Raw genomic sequence first — 14,112 nt, forward strand, 5'->3', positions numbered from 1 at the left:
CCATGATCATTATGAAGACTGAGAGTAGTTCTCCAAGTAGGGACAATCTTTTCCAAAAGGACTCTAACCACAGAAGAGGCTGTCTGCAAGGGGAGGCTTCATTCAGTCCAATGTGAAAACATACAATGACCAAAATATATTTATATCAACAAGAGGGAGGAAGTTGTATGAAATCTCTTTGCCATATCTTGAATGACCTGTTAGGCAGTTTAAAATCAGAGAGTGGTATCCAGCTTTCTCTAGGTTGTACTTTGGACAAGTGGGACATTTGAGTTAGGCACTTTAAGCAGTCTTGTTAATGTTTCCTGCCAATATTGATTCACAAATGCTGCCATTTTATTAGTAGACCAATGGCTGAATGGATGTGCAGTGGTGAGGAGTCGGAATTTTAGAGTCTGCAATATGACTGGGTTGTTATTTGGTATGAACTAGCACCTTATCTTTTTAATCAAACAAACAATTGTTGAATTTTTAATCTTGTTTTTCCTTTTTTGAGTCCAGTTATTATGCTTTTGTAGCCAGCTTTTCTAAATTCCTGTTTGGGGAAAAATTTATTTGAACCGTGACAGAGGTTTGGCTGTTCTTAATTTCTTTTAGAGCAGCATTTCTTCTAGAAAAGTCAGCGAAGTGATTTCCCTTAGCGTCCAGAAAATTGGGCTTCCCTGGTGGCTCAGACGGTAAAGAATGTGCTTACAATGAGGGAGACCTGGGTTCCATCACTGAGTCGGGAAGATCCCCTGGAGGAGGGCATGACAACTCACTCCAGTACTCTTACCTGGAGAATTCCATGGACAGAGGAGCCTCGTGGCCTCCAGTCCATGGGGTCGTAAAGAGTCAGACATGACTGAGCAACTTTCACTTTTCCAGAGAATCAAGCTTAGAATGCTCTGGGATCTTAATAACTATAAAGTGGTGGGTTAAAGTATCACATCTAATAATTCCTGTATACATGGGCCATTTTAAATTTTATTTCTGCTGAAAGTAAGGAAATTGTGTTGCTGCTGCAACATTCCAAAATCATGAGCTGCTCTGAAAGCTTATCTACTGTCAGTATAAATATTGGCAGTTTTGCCCTCAGCTAAAGTATCAGCCTGTGTAGGAGCGTGTAATTCAGCCTGTTGAGCTGAAGTGGCCATAGGTTAAGATGCTGCCTCAACGTATTAAAAGGAGTTGCGATATCATATCCCGTCCAGTATTCACTGTTGTCATCTTTTAAATAAGAACCATCAGTGAACCATGAGAAGTCAACCTTACCCAAAGGAGTTTACTACAGAATATCAGAGTCAGGAGGTGATCTCACAGAGTCAGAAGGTGATCTGCCAGCATTGAGCAGTTGTGAAGGACTTTTTTTCGGTGACAGAGGGGAGAAGAGTAATTAGGTTAAGTGTATTATAATGTAATATTGTAGTTAAGTGAGGAGCAGTTAACAAAAGGACTTCATAGGAGGTAAGGTGACTGAGAAAAGTTGCTGCTACTGCTGCTAAGTCGCTTCAGTCGTGTCCGACTCTGTGCGACCCCATAGATCACCAGGGCTCCCCCATCCCTGGGATTCTCCAGGGAAGAACACTGGAGTGGGTTGCCATTTCCTTCTCCAGTGCATGAAAGTGAAAAGTGAAAGGGAAGTCGCTCAGTCGTGTCCGACTCTTAGCGACCCCATGGACTACAGCCTACCAGGCTCCTCCATCCATGGAATTTTCCAGGCAAGAATACTGGAGTGGGGTGCCATTGCCTTCTCCGGAGAAAAGTTGAGTGTGATGCAAATTCATCAGGGCTTTTAGTACACGAAGTAGAGAAATTGTTAAAGGAGATCTCACAGTGATACTCTTGTTGGTCTTAACCTAAAGGGAAATGGCAGTTTTGGCTCTAAGTCAAGATTTGTCCCTGTGTCATGGATGGTGCCCAGTTGCTGGCTCTAATGCCATATGGTTCGTGGTGGTCCCCATGTTTTTGGGTGAGTACTCCAAGGACATTCCCTTCCATTCATTTATCTATATAAAAAGGAAAAAGGCAATCTGATAATTGGACTGCCCAAGGGCAAATGGGTTAACCAAATTCTCCTTCAGTGTTTTAAAGTCTGTGTGGATGAGTTCTTATAAAATTAAGCCAAGGTGGTAGTTCTTTAGCAAATTACATAGAAGTTTGGCCATAAGAGCGAAATTTGGAATCAGCAGTAGCTAACTAGCCTGAGAAACCCTTGCAGTTGGTGCTTAGTTTTGGGTATTGGGATCTAGGTGGAACCTTTGTTCTGATATCAGTTACCTTAAATATTGAACCTCGGTTTTGATAAACTACAGTTTTTCCTTGTTGACCTTATGTCCCTTTAAAGCTAAATGCTTTAGCAAGTGGATGTCACCTTCCTGTGAGGAGGCTTGAGAAGAATAAAGAAGTAAATCATCAACATATAGCAGCAAAGTAGAACCTCCCAAGAACTTTTTATCATCCAAGTCAGCCTCCATGGTTTGTGAGAAATGAATTTCTGAGGCAATACTCTTAAGGTGAATTCTTTTTTATTTTCAAGTGAAGGCAAAGTGGTGTTGGCTAACTTCAACTGGAATACTAAAGAATGCTCTACGTTGATCGGTTACAACACAGAATTTGCTTGCATGGAAATGAATGTTAGTAATGTATGAGGGTTAAGAACAACAAGGTGTCAAGAGAATGTTTCTTACTCAGAGATCCTAGACAAACCTCCATACGCGGCCCTTAGATTTTCTTACTAGCAAAATAAGAGTATTACAAGCAGTAGTGTCGAGGGCAAGGACTTTCAATCTTCTGTTATGGGCTTTGTACCTTGAAGGGCTTCTTATACAGTATTGATTAATTCTGGGGAGAGATTTGAGGGATCTGTTTGAATCTTGATAGGAGATGCATTATGAATTTTTCCAATATCATCTTGGAGATTTTGCACATAAGGTTGGTAGCTGCTTCAATAGGAACAGATGATCCGTGTTTCCAGACCCTACTCTAGTGTTGTCAGAAATGGAGCAAATAGAAGACCTCAATGGGTCATTTAATTCACCTGGTTGGTTGCTTTGATGACTGCTGTTAAGTTCTAGAGTTATTTTCCCCTTTTAGGAGAAAGAAATTTTTTTATTTTTTTTTTACATTTTATTTATTTTTTAAATTTTATTTTATTTTTAAACTTTACAATATTGTGTTAGTTTTGCCAAATATCAAAATGAATCTGTCACAGGTATACATGTGTTCCCCATCCTGAACCCTCCTCCCTCCTCCCTCCCCATACCATCCCTCTGGGTCATCCCAGTGCACCAGCCCCAAGCATCCAGTATGGTGCATCGAACCTGGACTGGCGACTTGTTTCATACATGATATTATACATGTTTCAGTGCCATTCTCCCAAATCTTCCCACCCTCTCCCTCTCCCACAGGTCTACAAGCAATAAATGCTGGACAGGGTGTGGAGAAAAGGGAACCCTCTTACACTGCTGGTGGGAATGCAACTAGTACAGCCACTATGGAGAACAGTGTGGAGATTCCTTAAAAAACTGGAAATAAAACTACCTTATGATCCAGCAATCCCACTACTGGGCATACACACTGAGGAAACCAGAAGGGAAAGAGATACGTGTACCCCAATGTTCATTGCAGCATTGTTTATAATAGCCAGGACGTGGAAGCAACCTAGATGTCCATCAGCAGATGAATGGATAAGAAAGCTGTGGTACATATACACAATGGAGTGTTACTCAGCCATTGAAAAGAATACATTTGAATCAGTTCTAATGAGGTGGATGAAACTGGAGCCTATTATACAGAGTGAAGTAAGCCAGAAAGAAAGAAATTTTGCCATGATACTTTTCTAAGAAGTTTAAGCCTATTAAATGGATGGGACAGAGGAACTGCAGAGAAAAAGGTATCTATCTCTCAAAGAGTCTACACAAAAGAGGATAGACTCAAAACTGGAATCTCTGAGGTTCATCGGAGATCCCCACTATCTAAATTGATTTAGTGTCCTGAGGCAGGGGTTGCTTTGTTACAGTGGGTTGAGTACCGAGAGTACAGCCCCAGTGTCAGGACTGGAAGAGATTCATCCATAATCTGGAGAAATGTTTCGCCAAGCTGATTAAGAGGGAGGATTGGAAAGAGCCTCTATAATTCCTTGGAGTTCCGTGATTGAGAATTAGGAGGACATTGGAAAGGCTGGTTAGACAGCAGAAGGTACCTGAAACATTAAAGTTTATAATCTCTTTTCTAATGTCCTGGCTTTTTGTGATGATAGAAACTAGGAGGGTTTGGGCTTCATTTTGAGACCTTAATTTTCTATAGTTGAAGATTAAGAATTATAGCAGTCTTTTAGGTGACTCACCCACAGTGTGAGAGAGCTAGTTTGCCAGATTAACTAAATCTGGAGTGGACATAGTTCCCCATTCTATCCTGGTCCTTTTTACTAGAAGGGAAAGGTCTCGGTTCAGCCCATTAGTAAACACAGAGCTAAAAGCTATGCAAATGGAATCAATATCTGAAGAAAGACCAGAATTTCTTTAAAAAATAACATTGTCAATTGTAATACTTATGAACAGGCTCATCAGATTTTTGTTTGAATGCCTGAATTTTGTTTCTGTCAACAGACTTTGGAAAAGCCCTAGGGATTGCCTGATGAAGTTGCCTAGTGATTGCCTGAGCCTGTTAATAACAGAAATCAGTGGGCTGGTCTCCCAGTTGTAATCCTAGAGACCTTCAGGATTTTTCCCATTAGCAATTTTTATTTAGTGCTGGTTCTGGCCTTCATTCACAAGCATATGAACTAGCTGATACAAGTCAGAGCAGTAAAGTTGATAAATTTGAATGCTTTATTAAATTTCTCAGCAATTATATGAGGATTTTTGGTTACTTTGGGAAAATAATCTTTGTGGTTTTCAATTCAGCTTTAGTCCTGGGAACATAAGAAATTAAGAGTTTGGCCTCAGGATCCTCAGAAAGGTTGATTTTATAGGCTCAAGTTCTGATAGGTTTAGAGGAAAAGGGAGTGAAGAGTTTTAGGAGAAGTTGGGCCAGAGAATTAGTATGGGAGAATTGAGGGAATAGAGGTGTAGGCAGCATAGAGGGAAAGGAAGAAGGTGACCCTGGAGACAGAGCCTGAGACAGCTCAGGAAGAGGAGCTGGAAGCGCCAGAAGCCACTTTATATTTCTTTAATCATTTGTTTGTCTTAGTTATTTTTAAATCTTATTTTGCAGAAAGGCAATTTGGGCTCCTAATAATGTTTGGAAGCCTCAAAATACCAGTCACAATAGGCATTTCATTCAGTTTTTCAAAGTTTTGAGCTATAGTTTTTAGTTTGGTTTTAAGAAAAGTTTGGGATTTTAAAAGTTCCTCATAATGGCTTTGATGTTTTAAATTGCCTTTTGTTAGGTGTGTCCATTTAGTTATAAACGTGTGAGGAAGGATTGTGTATTTAAACAAAACTGGCTGGAATCCTGGTGTGGGGAATGCCCTCAAAATAGGCACATAACTGGGTTCCCATCGCTCAAAAGTTTTTCTCTTGAGCAATGAGTAATTTTCAGATAGCCTGTTGTTCAGTCACTAAGTCATGTCTGACTCTTTGTGACATCATGAACTGTAGCACGTCAGGCTTCCCTGTCATTCATCATCTCCATGAGTTTGCTCCAACTCGTGTCCATTCAGTCAGTGATGTCATCCAACCATCTCTTCCTCTGTCACCACCTTCTCCTCTTGCCCCAGATCTTTCCTAAACAGCTCAAATAGCATGCAGGCCTAATACCAGCCAATCCTAAGGGAACAGTCTGGTCCTGGAAGAGCCAGGCTGAAGCCTGCACAGCACAGCTCTAATGACACAGCCTAATTCTGAAGGAGTCAAGCCAAAGATGTAACACATAGTTCCACTAGAGCAGTTTAGTCCCCAAGGAGTTACATCAAAGGCTTAACAGCACAGTTCCAGTAGAATAGCTCCTGCTTCAAAAGGAATCAGGCCAATGGCTCAAGTGGCACAGGTCCAGTGAAGCAGCCCTGTTCCAAAAGAAATGAATGGAAGACCAGCACAGTTTGAATTGTAACAGCCTAGAAATCAGGCTGAAATGTCAGGCTAGTACTTGAATATATTGATAGAATAAGGCCTATCAGAAACAAGACCTAATAAGAAAGGATGAGGCCTTAAAATAGATTTCAAGTAAAACCTGGAGAACTTCAAAACACAAAGAGAGCAGACGCTTGGATTTGGATGGAGAGAGGAGGAAAAACTTAGTCTTAAACCCCAGGGTTGGTGAGAAAAGCAGTGAGCAACAATGGACATCAAGTGGGTACCACATCTGTTTGCTCACCAGCCTTGGAGTCATTGGGGTCTTCTCTGGATCCCCATACAAGCCACCAAAATCTTAACACAGATAGGCTGACAATTACTTCTCCAGCAAAAGTGGGTTGATTCAGAATCAACAAAGATTTGCATTTTGGAGTTTACAACCATGGTGAGCTACACACGAGTCCCAATACAGCAAGGAGAAGAGAACTTTTTCAAAGAGGGGAAAAGAACGCTGGGAGGGCTGTAGTAAACAATGCTATGGAGGAATTGAGAGTTTAAAGTATAGTGGGTTTTCATTGGCTGAGTTGTGACAGTCTCTCGTTGGCTAAGCTTTCGCCAGGCAAGAAGAGGAAGTCTTTTTCTTCTTGAGCTTTGCTAACTTTGTAGGGCATGAGAGCTTGCCCTTCTGGCCTTCCGACTTTATTTTAATTAGAGTTCACTTATTTTTATTAATTTTTGCACATTGTAGATCTGATGCTGAATCACTTAACATAATGATAATTGATTAGCAAATGTTCATTGAGCACCTGCTATGTGATATGCACTGTCATTCAGTTAGTCCTTAATTTCCCATCACTTAAACTCTCAATATTTTTATGAGGTAAAGCTAATTAGCACTTGGGAAATACAGATGTCTTTGTATGAATCATTTGTATATACAGTTGGCCCTTAGACCATGTGGATCCACTTGTATGTGGATATTTTTCAATTGCAAATACTACTACTACATGATCTGTGGTTGCTTGAAATCTGCAGATGTGGAAGAAATGTGAATATGAAGGGAGGACTGTGAATATGAAGGGACAACTGTAAGTTGTATGTTTTTAACCCCCATCTTGTTCAAGCGAAAGCGAAAGTCGCTCAGTCGTGTCGGACTCTTTGCGACGCCATGGACTATACAGTCCATGGTATTCTCCAGGCCAGAATACTAGAGTGGGTACCCTTTCCCTTCTCCAGGGGATCTTCCCAACCCAGGGATTGAACCCAGGTCTCCCACATTACAGGCAGATTCTTTACCAGCTGAGCCACAAGGGAAGCCCAAGAATACTGGTGTGGATAGCCTGTCCCTTCTCTAGCAGATCTTCCTGGCCCAGGAATTGAACCCGGGTCTCCTGCATTGCAGGTGGATTCTTTACCAACTGAGTTATCAAAGAAGCCCCATCTTGTTCAAGAGTCAGCTGTTATTATGTATATGGAATGATGATGCTACTGACCCCTCATATTTGGACCTGAACTTGGAGGTTTTAGTAAGGAGCAGAGTTTCTTTGAATTCCTCACGGTCTTGTTGTCTCCAGACTGGGTGGCCTGTGCACCAGTGTCCAGTTTGAGAGGTGTTATACCACAGGGAGAAAGCCTCTTGACTGTGGTTGCTTGTTCTTGAGTGAAATGGGATGGAACGTCAGAGTAGAAGTTCCCAAACTAAGTTCTGGGCTAGCCTCTCAGTGAAAGGCTTAAACAGTGTTTAAGTTGATCTAGTCTCTCTTCTGTATAAAAATCTGGTTTCCATTTTCTTGGGGATGAAGTTCAAATTCCTTAGCTTGGCATTCGTTTCTTGCAGAGTTTGATTCAAAGCTCTCTTCCTAGTCTTATATCCTTCAAGCTGAGCTCCCTGCTATTTCTGGGTAGGTCCTCTGCTTTTGTCTCTCTTTGCTTCCCCTTCCTACTTCTAGAATACCTTTGTATGTCTCTCTCCCCTGCCGTGCACCTCTTCCCATCTCTAGATATTCAGATAGTACTAAACTTTTAAAGTACACTTCAAATGCCACTTCTTTTTTTCCCCCCTGGGGAGCCTCCTCCCATGGCCCCAGCTTAAATAATATCCCTTTTACACTTCTGTGGCTATTTTTTTGCCTTAGCATGCACTGCTTTAATGTATAAATTTGTATACATTAAGTGCATGTATGCATGCTCAGTCTCTCAGTTGTGTCTGACTCTTTGTGACCCCATGGACTATAGCCTGTCAGGCTCCTGTGTCCATGGAATTTTCCAGGCAAGAATACTGGAGCTTGTTGCCATTTCCTTCTCCATGGGATCTTCCTGACACAGAAATCAAACCCATGTCTCTTGTGCCTCCTGTGGTGGCAGGTGGATTCTGTACCATAGCACTGAGTAGACCCTTCTAAATTGTATTCTCAAGGATATGGAATAGATACATGCCATCTTTTTATTTCTTTGAGTACATTGCTATTGGATTCTCAAATATTTGAGTAAATTAGGCATTATAGTATAATAGTTAAGAATTTGGGCATCAGAGGAACCAGGTTCTTAGACTACCAGTTATTAACTATGTGGTTGTGACAGGTTATTTAACCCCTCTGAATCTGTTTACCCATTTGAAAATGGGAGTAATAACACATGTTCAGTACAATGGTTGTAGGGATGAAATGATTTAAATTGCTTAGTAGGTACATGTTACATAGTAAAGTATCCAATAAATAATATATTTAAAGTTGTTTTGATTTACATAAAGGTGAATTTGGATCTTCCGCATTTTCCTTGAATGATCTTTTCATGTAGATGGAATTAGAAACCTCATCTGGAAAAGGTTGACACACCTTTCTTTGTTCTTTTTGATTTCATTTTAAAAATCAACCCTGAAAATTTCATTAGCTTTAGTGCTCTGGTTGGAAAAATAAATTCTCCAGAGTCAGTGCTGGCTATGGCCTCATTTAAGATATACAGTTTTAGGGACAATGGCCTTAGGAAAACATGCAGATGTGTACTCAGAATGCAGATTGTGAGCTGTGTTGTGACTGATGTGGGTGGTGGGCATATCATCATCTGGAGAGGTGAGAGGTTTTCCGAGTCTTCTCAGCCATGTTTGAGAGAATGCAGGACACTGGTGGTGACTTCAGCCCTCCAACCCTTCCCCTCCATGTCTTAGGCTTGAATGGATGAGACCAAGAGAGGTTCTTGGAATGTATTAGGACAGTTCCTCCCCCACGGAGGATAGGGCCCCTCTCTCCATTTGCTGACTGAGCATCCACTGGACACTTCCCTCCTCTCGCGGTGTCTTCATCAGTGGGACAGGATGAAGATTGGCCCTGTTGTTTCTCTGTGAGTCTTGGCACAGCTCCCCTGACATAGTCGCTTGCCACCCAGAAGCTATAGGCAAGACTGCACATCACAGAAATTAGTCAAGTGTATTTGAACATGGTCTGTTTCCTTTTGCCTATGTCATAATACAGAGTTCAGGCTGTAGAATGGCCTTGAACAAGGAGACGTCACTTGCTTTTCTTACAAATTAAGCAATAGAACTCAGTTTAAAATGCCACGTGTGACTTGGGGAAATGCCTCTCTCCAAGCACAGTTTTTGGTAGAATGTGTTCTCAGCTTGTCCACATATGGGAAAAGAGAAGAGTCACTGGGAATTCTGCTTTCACCTGTGTTAGCTCCAGGCGTGGGGATGTGCTGGGGCTGAAAAGGGACACCTGGCTGTGACCAACAGTGACCATGTTTGTAGCTCATTTTCCTGGTCACTTGGTATAGAGAAGGTTTTGTTTTATGTGCTTGCTGGCATCTCTTTCTTCAGTTCTGTGGGAATCTTCCTTAATGGACAGTGTCAGGGCAAGTGGCTATATGTTAATAGTAACCACATTCTTACGTGGTAAGCTCTGACCAGACTTGCATAGTTGGAAAGTTTCACCTAATGTACCTAATCTTTTTTTTTTTCCTTCACTCATCAAGCATAAAATTGGGAATATCACCTTTGATGAGTGTGATGATCTATGGAGTGGCCCGTTTCTTCTCTCCCTTTGTTCTTTCAGTGACACCCTCTCTCAACCAGTCACTGTGCTAGGTTCTCAGGATGCAGTGGTGAACATGAAGGAACACAGTCATCAATCTTAGGAAACTTACCATTCTGGGAGACCCTAAGCAGATAAGGTGGCAGCCCAGATCCTGTAGAACCTTTTAGGCCTTGGTGTGTGGGCGTGGGGGTGGGGGTCGGGGGCGGGGGGGGGTGCTTTGGTCTGTGTCCTTAGAGCTCTGGGAAGCCATTGCAGGGTTCACTGCTGGAGCTGGCATGGTTGGGTGGAGAGCCATTGGAGGGACAAAGTTGGGAGACGAGGAAGGGGCAGTTTCAGTTATCCAGGCAATGGGGGTTTTGGTTTACAGGTTGCTGGTGTTGATGCAGGAGTGTGCAGAACTCAAATGCGCAGGAAGCCAAATGGACAGACTTGAGGACAGCAATTGCTGCCAAAGATACCACGCGGGTGTCTGTCTCTGACCTGTGTGGCATGCTGAATGGTGGCGCCCTTTGTCTAAGTAGGGACACAGGAAGGGGCCTGTGGTTGGCTCTTTGGGGAGCCGGTAGGAGAGAAGAGAGGATTTCGTTTTGAAAGTGTTGAGCTTTACCTGAGAGTGATGCTTCTGAGGGAAAGCTGCAACCTCTCTGGGGCTCATGTCCTCCTCTCGGCTCTCAATGTCGGTCCTCTTATCTAAAGAATCTGACATTCTACACAAACCAACTTGTGTTTCTTTGGCCAAGCAGATCGATGCAACAGGTTTTGAGGGCCACCTTGTCCAGCCCTGTCCTACACACTCATTGTGCATTATAATTCAGAATCACTCATGAATCATTTTAAATGCAGTATGATGGGGTGCAGAGAGTAAGTATAATTGGCTTTCAGAGAAGGGAGAGATTAACCAGGCCTGGGGACTTTGGTGGTGTTGTACACACGAGAACAGCACTTGTAAGCAGCCGAGAGGTTAATCCTGTGGCAAGTGCTTCCCTCGGCCGTTGGGACCAGTTTCTAGGTCCAGGGACAGTGACAGAGTAGCAGAGCATTTTAAGCATAGTTATATCCAGTCTTGCTAACTTTGGAGATCAGATGCACCGATAATAAACATACTGTGAGGTTACTTGAGTTCTTCATTATGTACACGTGTGTAAGCCTGTGTGTTCATGTGCTCATATGTGTTGTTTTACCCCAGGAGCAAAAGGAAATGGCTTGTCTTGTGCTATTACTGGTAAAACTTATATAAACTAACTTAAGAAGTTAGGATATACCTACCTGTTTCAGTGAAAGAAAGGATTATACTTGGCTTGCTCTCTTAATCTCTGGGGAGTTAGTATCTGCTGTGGCATCTCCAGGAAGAGAAGGGCAGTTTCCTTTGGTTCGCTAGTGAGCAGCAGCTTTCGGAGCAGCCTGTCAGGGCCCCGACTTCCAGCTGCTTCCTCGTCCCTTCGCTGCCTGGTCTCCTCACTCAGCGGCAGAGCCTACTTACTCTGTAAAGCAGATCCTTGTCCTCCCCAGAGGCTGCCAGTCACGCCTTCCCTCTGCTCTGGCCAGCGTTCTGCCTTTCTAGCAACAGATGTTTCTGAAAAGTAAATATTATTGCCTCTGCTTGGCTCCTTGCTGTGTCTCGCGCTGCCTGAACATGAAACAGTGGGGTTATATGAGCAGGGTGCCACGAAGCTTGGCATGCACCCAGCGCCAACACCAGCCTCCCTGCCTTCTCTCCTTGTACTGAAATGCGTGTGTGAGATTCCTGCACGCATCAGAACGAAGGCAGCAGAAAGAAGTGTCTGTGCAGCTGCATGTCCAGCGTGATCGCCTATACAAGAGGCCAGCACCCTGTCTGGGTGGCAGTAGCCAAGAAGCAGTGGCTTTCGGGTGTTCTCTTTTTGATGTTCTCTGCATTGTCCCAGGTAACAGAGAGGAGTTGATCTTAATGGGGTGGACCAGTGCACTGTGCCCCAGGGGCCTCAGTTCAGAGGGCTTGGTAGAGTTGCAGATCCGCGTCTTAGAGGTCGTGTGCGCTTTGGTCAGTCCCTTCACATCTCCCTCTCTCAGTACAGGTAATTGTGCTTCCCTTCCTGGGTCCTGTTTCGGGAGGACTAATGTATTAAGGAAGGCTAGCCCAGCCCTGCCTAGAACAGAAGCTGACAGCCTACAGAGCGCTTACCCTGTGTGTCTCAGTGGGTCTCCTGGCAGCCCTACAGCTTAGGTGGGTCTCCTCACCCAGAGGATGATGACTTACATTAGGTGAGATGTTAGAGACGTTATGACTAACCCAGGGTTAGTTACATAGCCGGTCAGTGATGGAGCTAAAACGTGAATCCAGGAGCGGCAGAGGTTGAGGTGAGGGCCAGGGGCTGGGGAAGGGGTTGACCAGTGTGTAGAACCAGGACCCCATGTAATGCCAGTGGAGAAGAGAGGTTCTCGTAGTTGAGCTGGAAATGCTGTTCCAAAGGCTGGGAGTAGATGCTGAACCGGGAAACAGCAGTGTTCACTGTACCTTTACACGGAGAGTTCTCTCTCAGGCACGTGTCATTCAAGCCCGTGGTGAGTTTCTTTTCAGATTCCGATGACTGGGCTTCTCACTCTACCCAGCTGTCCTTCCTGGCCCACAGCCCAGTACTGACTCCATACCAGGACTCATTACCTAATCTCCCATCCAGGGGACCAGCCTCTTTATCAGCTTCGTGGGGCCCACAGCACTTCGCGGGGTGTGCTGTGGTGGGGTGTGCTGTGTGTCACCACACAGAGAAGTCGGGTCACACTCTGATTGTAACCTTACAGGCTTGTTTCTGGTTCCATGGGCCTCCCGAGGAAGGCCCCACGAAGGCCCCATTGTGCATCATTAGCCACTGCTCAATCTTCATTGGCAGCAGGGCTTTTCAGGTGCCTGTTTGGGAGCTTTCCCAAGCCTGGCTGACTTTTCACCTTTCTTCTACCTTGTTGAGAAGAGGGTCCAGCTTGAGTCTCACTTGCCCTGTTGGAGAGGCACAGGAGGGTTGCTGAGTGGATAGAGAAGCAGTCCTGTTCTTATTCTTTGCTCAGGCCTTTATCTGTGAATCCTGATCAGAGAAACATTCTGGCAAAGCCTAGACTGAGTACCACCTGCCCACATTCCGTGCACTGCATGAAGAGCTTTGTCTTCTACTTAGAAACATTATTCTTCCTCATTTTCTTCCTGCCTGACTGTTGGCACCCCTGTCCTCCCCACAGTGTTCTTTCAGATGCATCTGTTTCTTTCTTGACTTGCCAGGGAGTGATGTGTGTTCTTGGGGATATTCTCAGCCTGGGTTGGCCAATCTTAAGAGATGCCCTGAGAGATTTCTCTGCCAGAATCTTTATACTTTTGGCCAAGAACCATTCCATTAAAGTGACTGAATCAGAGACTGCTGGCCGTTGGCTCCTGTGTTCTCCTCTGCTCCATGCCTTCTTCTTCTGGTGATGAGTAGTGGGCCTTGCACAAGGCATAGGTAGCTTGGGACCCGTGTCATATGAGCTGAGGTTGGGAGGGCAGCCCTGAGCAGGAGCCCCTGGAAACCATGCAGTGGTCTGAGCCTCAGACCCAAGAATAGCAGGACAGCCCACCTGGCTCCATTGCTTGGGGTGAACACTGGATTTGGCGAGCTCACCACTGGGGGTTGAATTTGTATATAGCTCTCCCCACCCCTGCCACACACACATTATTTAGCACGTACTGAGCAGGGTACAGTGCCCAGTACATGGAGAGGAAACAAACCAAGCCAGTAGATGGAAAAAAGCATGACCCTTAACCTCAAGGGACAAATTTAGGAACTAAAAAAGAAGTGCTGAGTATCATGGATGCTTTTATTCCAGAAGGCTGTGTTGATCTGTGAAGCTAGAACCCTCCCTCGCCCCTGACTCCCCCTAGTACCTTATGAAAGCCAGACCTCACTGCCAGTTATGCCTCATATTTCCCTCCTCTGGGAATTTGAACATAATGCCATTTCCCCTTCAATGAGGGAAACATGTCCGAGGGTAATTTGAATGATTAGCCTAATCTGCAGGAAGGCTGCACATGGAATTAAGTTAAGCACATTTGTGCCGAGCAGCCTTGTCCGTCAGGCCACTTAAAG

General features: G+C 44.1%; 1 protein-coding gene across 6 annotated transcripts in view; it reads left to right on the forward strand.

The window, feature by feature from the left end:
• ARHGAP26 (Rho GTPase activating protein 26) overlaps positions 1–14,112 on the forward strand; it is a 473,317-nt gene that overhangs the window by 112,671 nt on the left and 346,534 nt on the right. Inside the window, exon 1 of one of the 6 annotated variants that reach the window (XM_024994423.2) lies at positions 1,788–1,951. The exons of the other annotated variants lie outside the window; for them this stretch is intronic. Within the exon in view, the coding sequence (XP_024850191.1) occupies positions 1,849–1,951 (103 nt within the window). The 5' untranslated portion in view covers positions 1,788–1,848. Of the gene's footprint in view, positions 1–1,787; positions 1,952–14,112 lie in introns of those variants that run through there. 6 annotated transcript variants of the gene reach the window in all.

Source organism: Bos taurus, chromosome 7 (assembly GCF_002263795.3).
Source record: "Bos taurus isolate L1 Dominette 01449 registration number 42190680 breed Hereford chromosome 7, ARS-UCD2.0, whole genome shotgun sequence".
NCBI lineage: Eukaryota > Metazoa > Chordata > Mammalia > Artiodactyla > Bovidae > Bos > Bos taurus.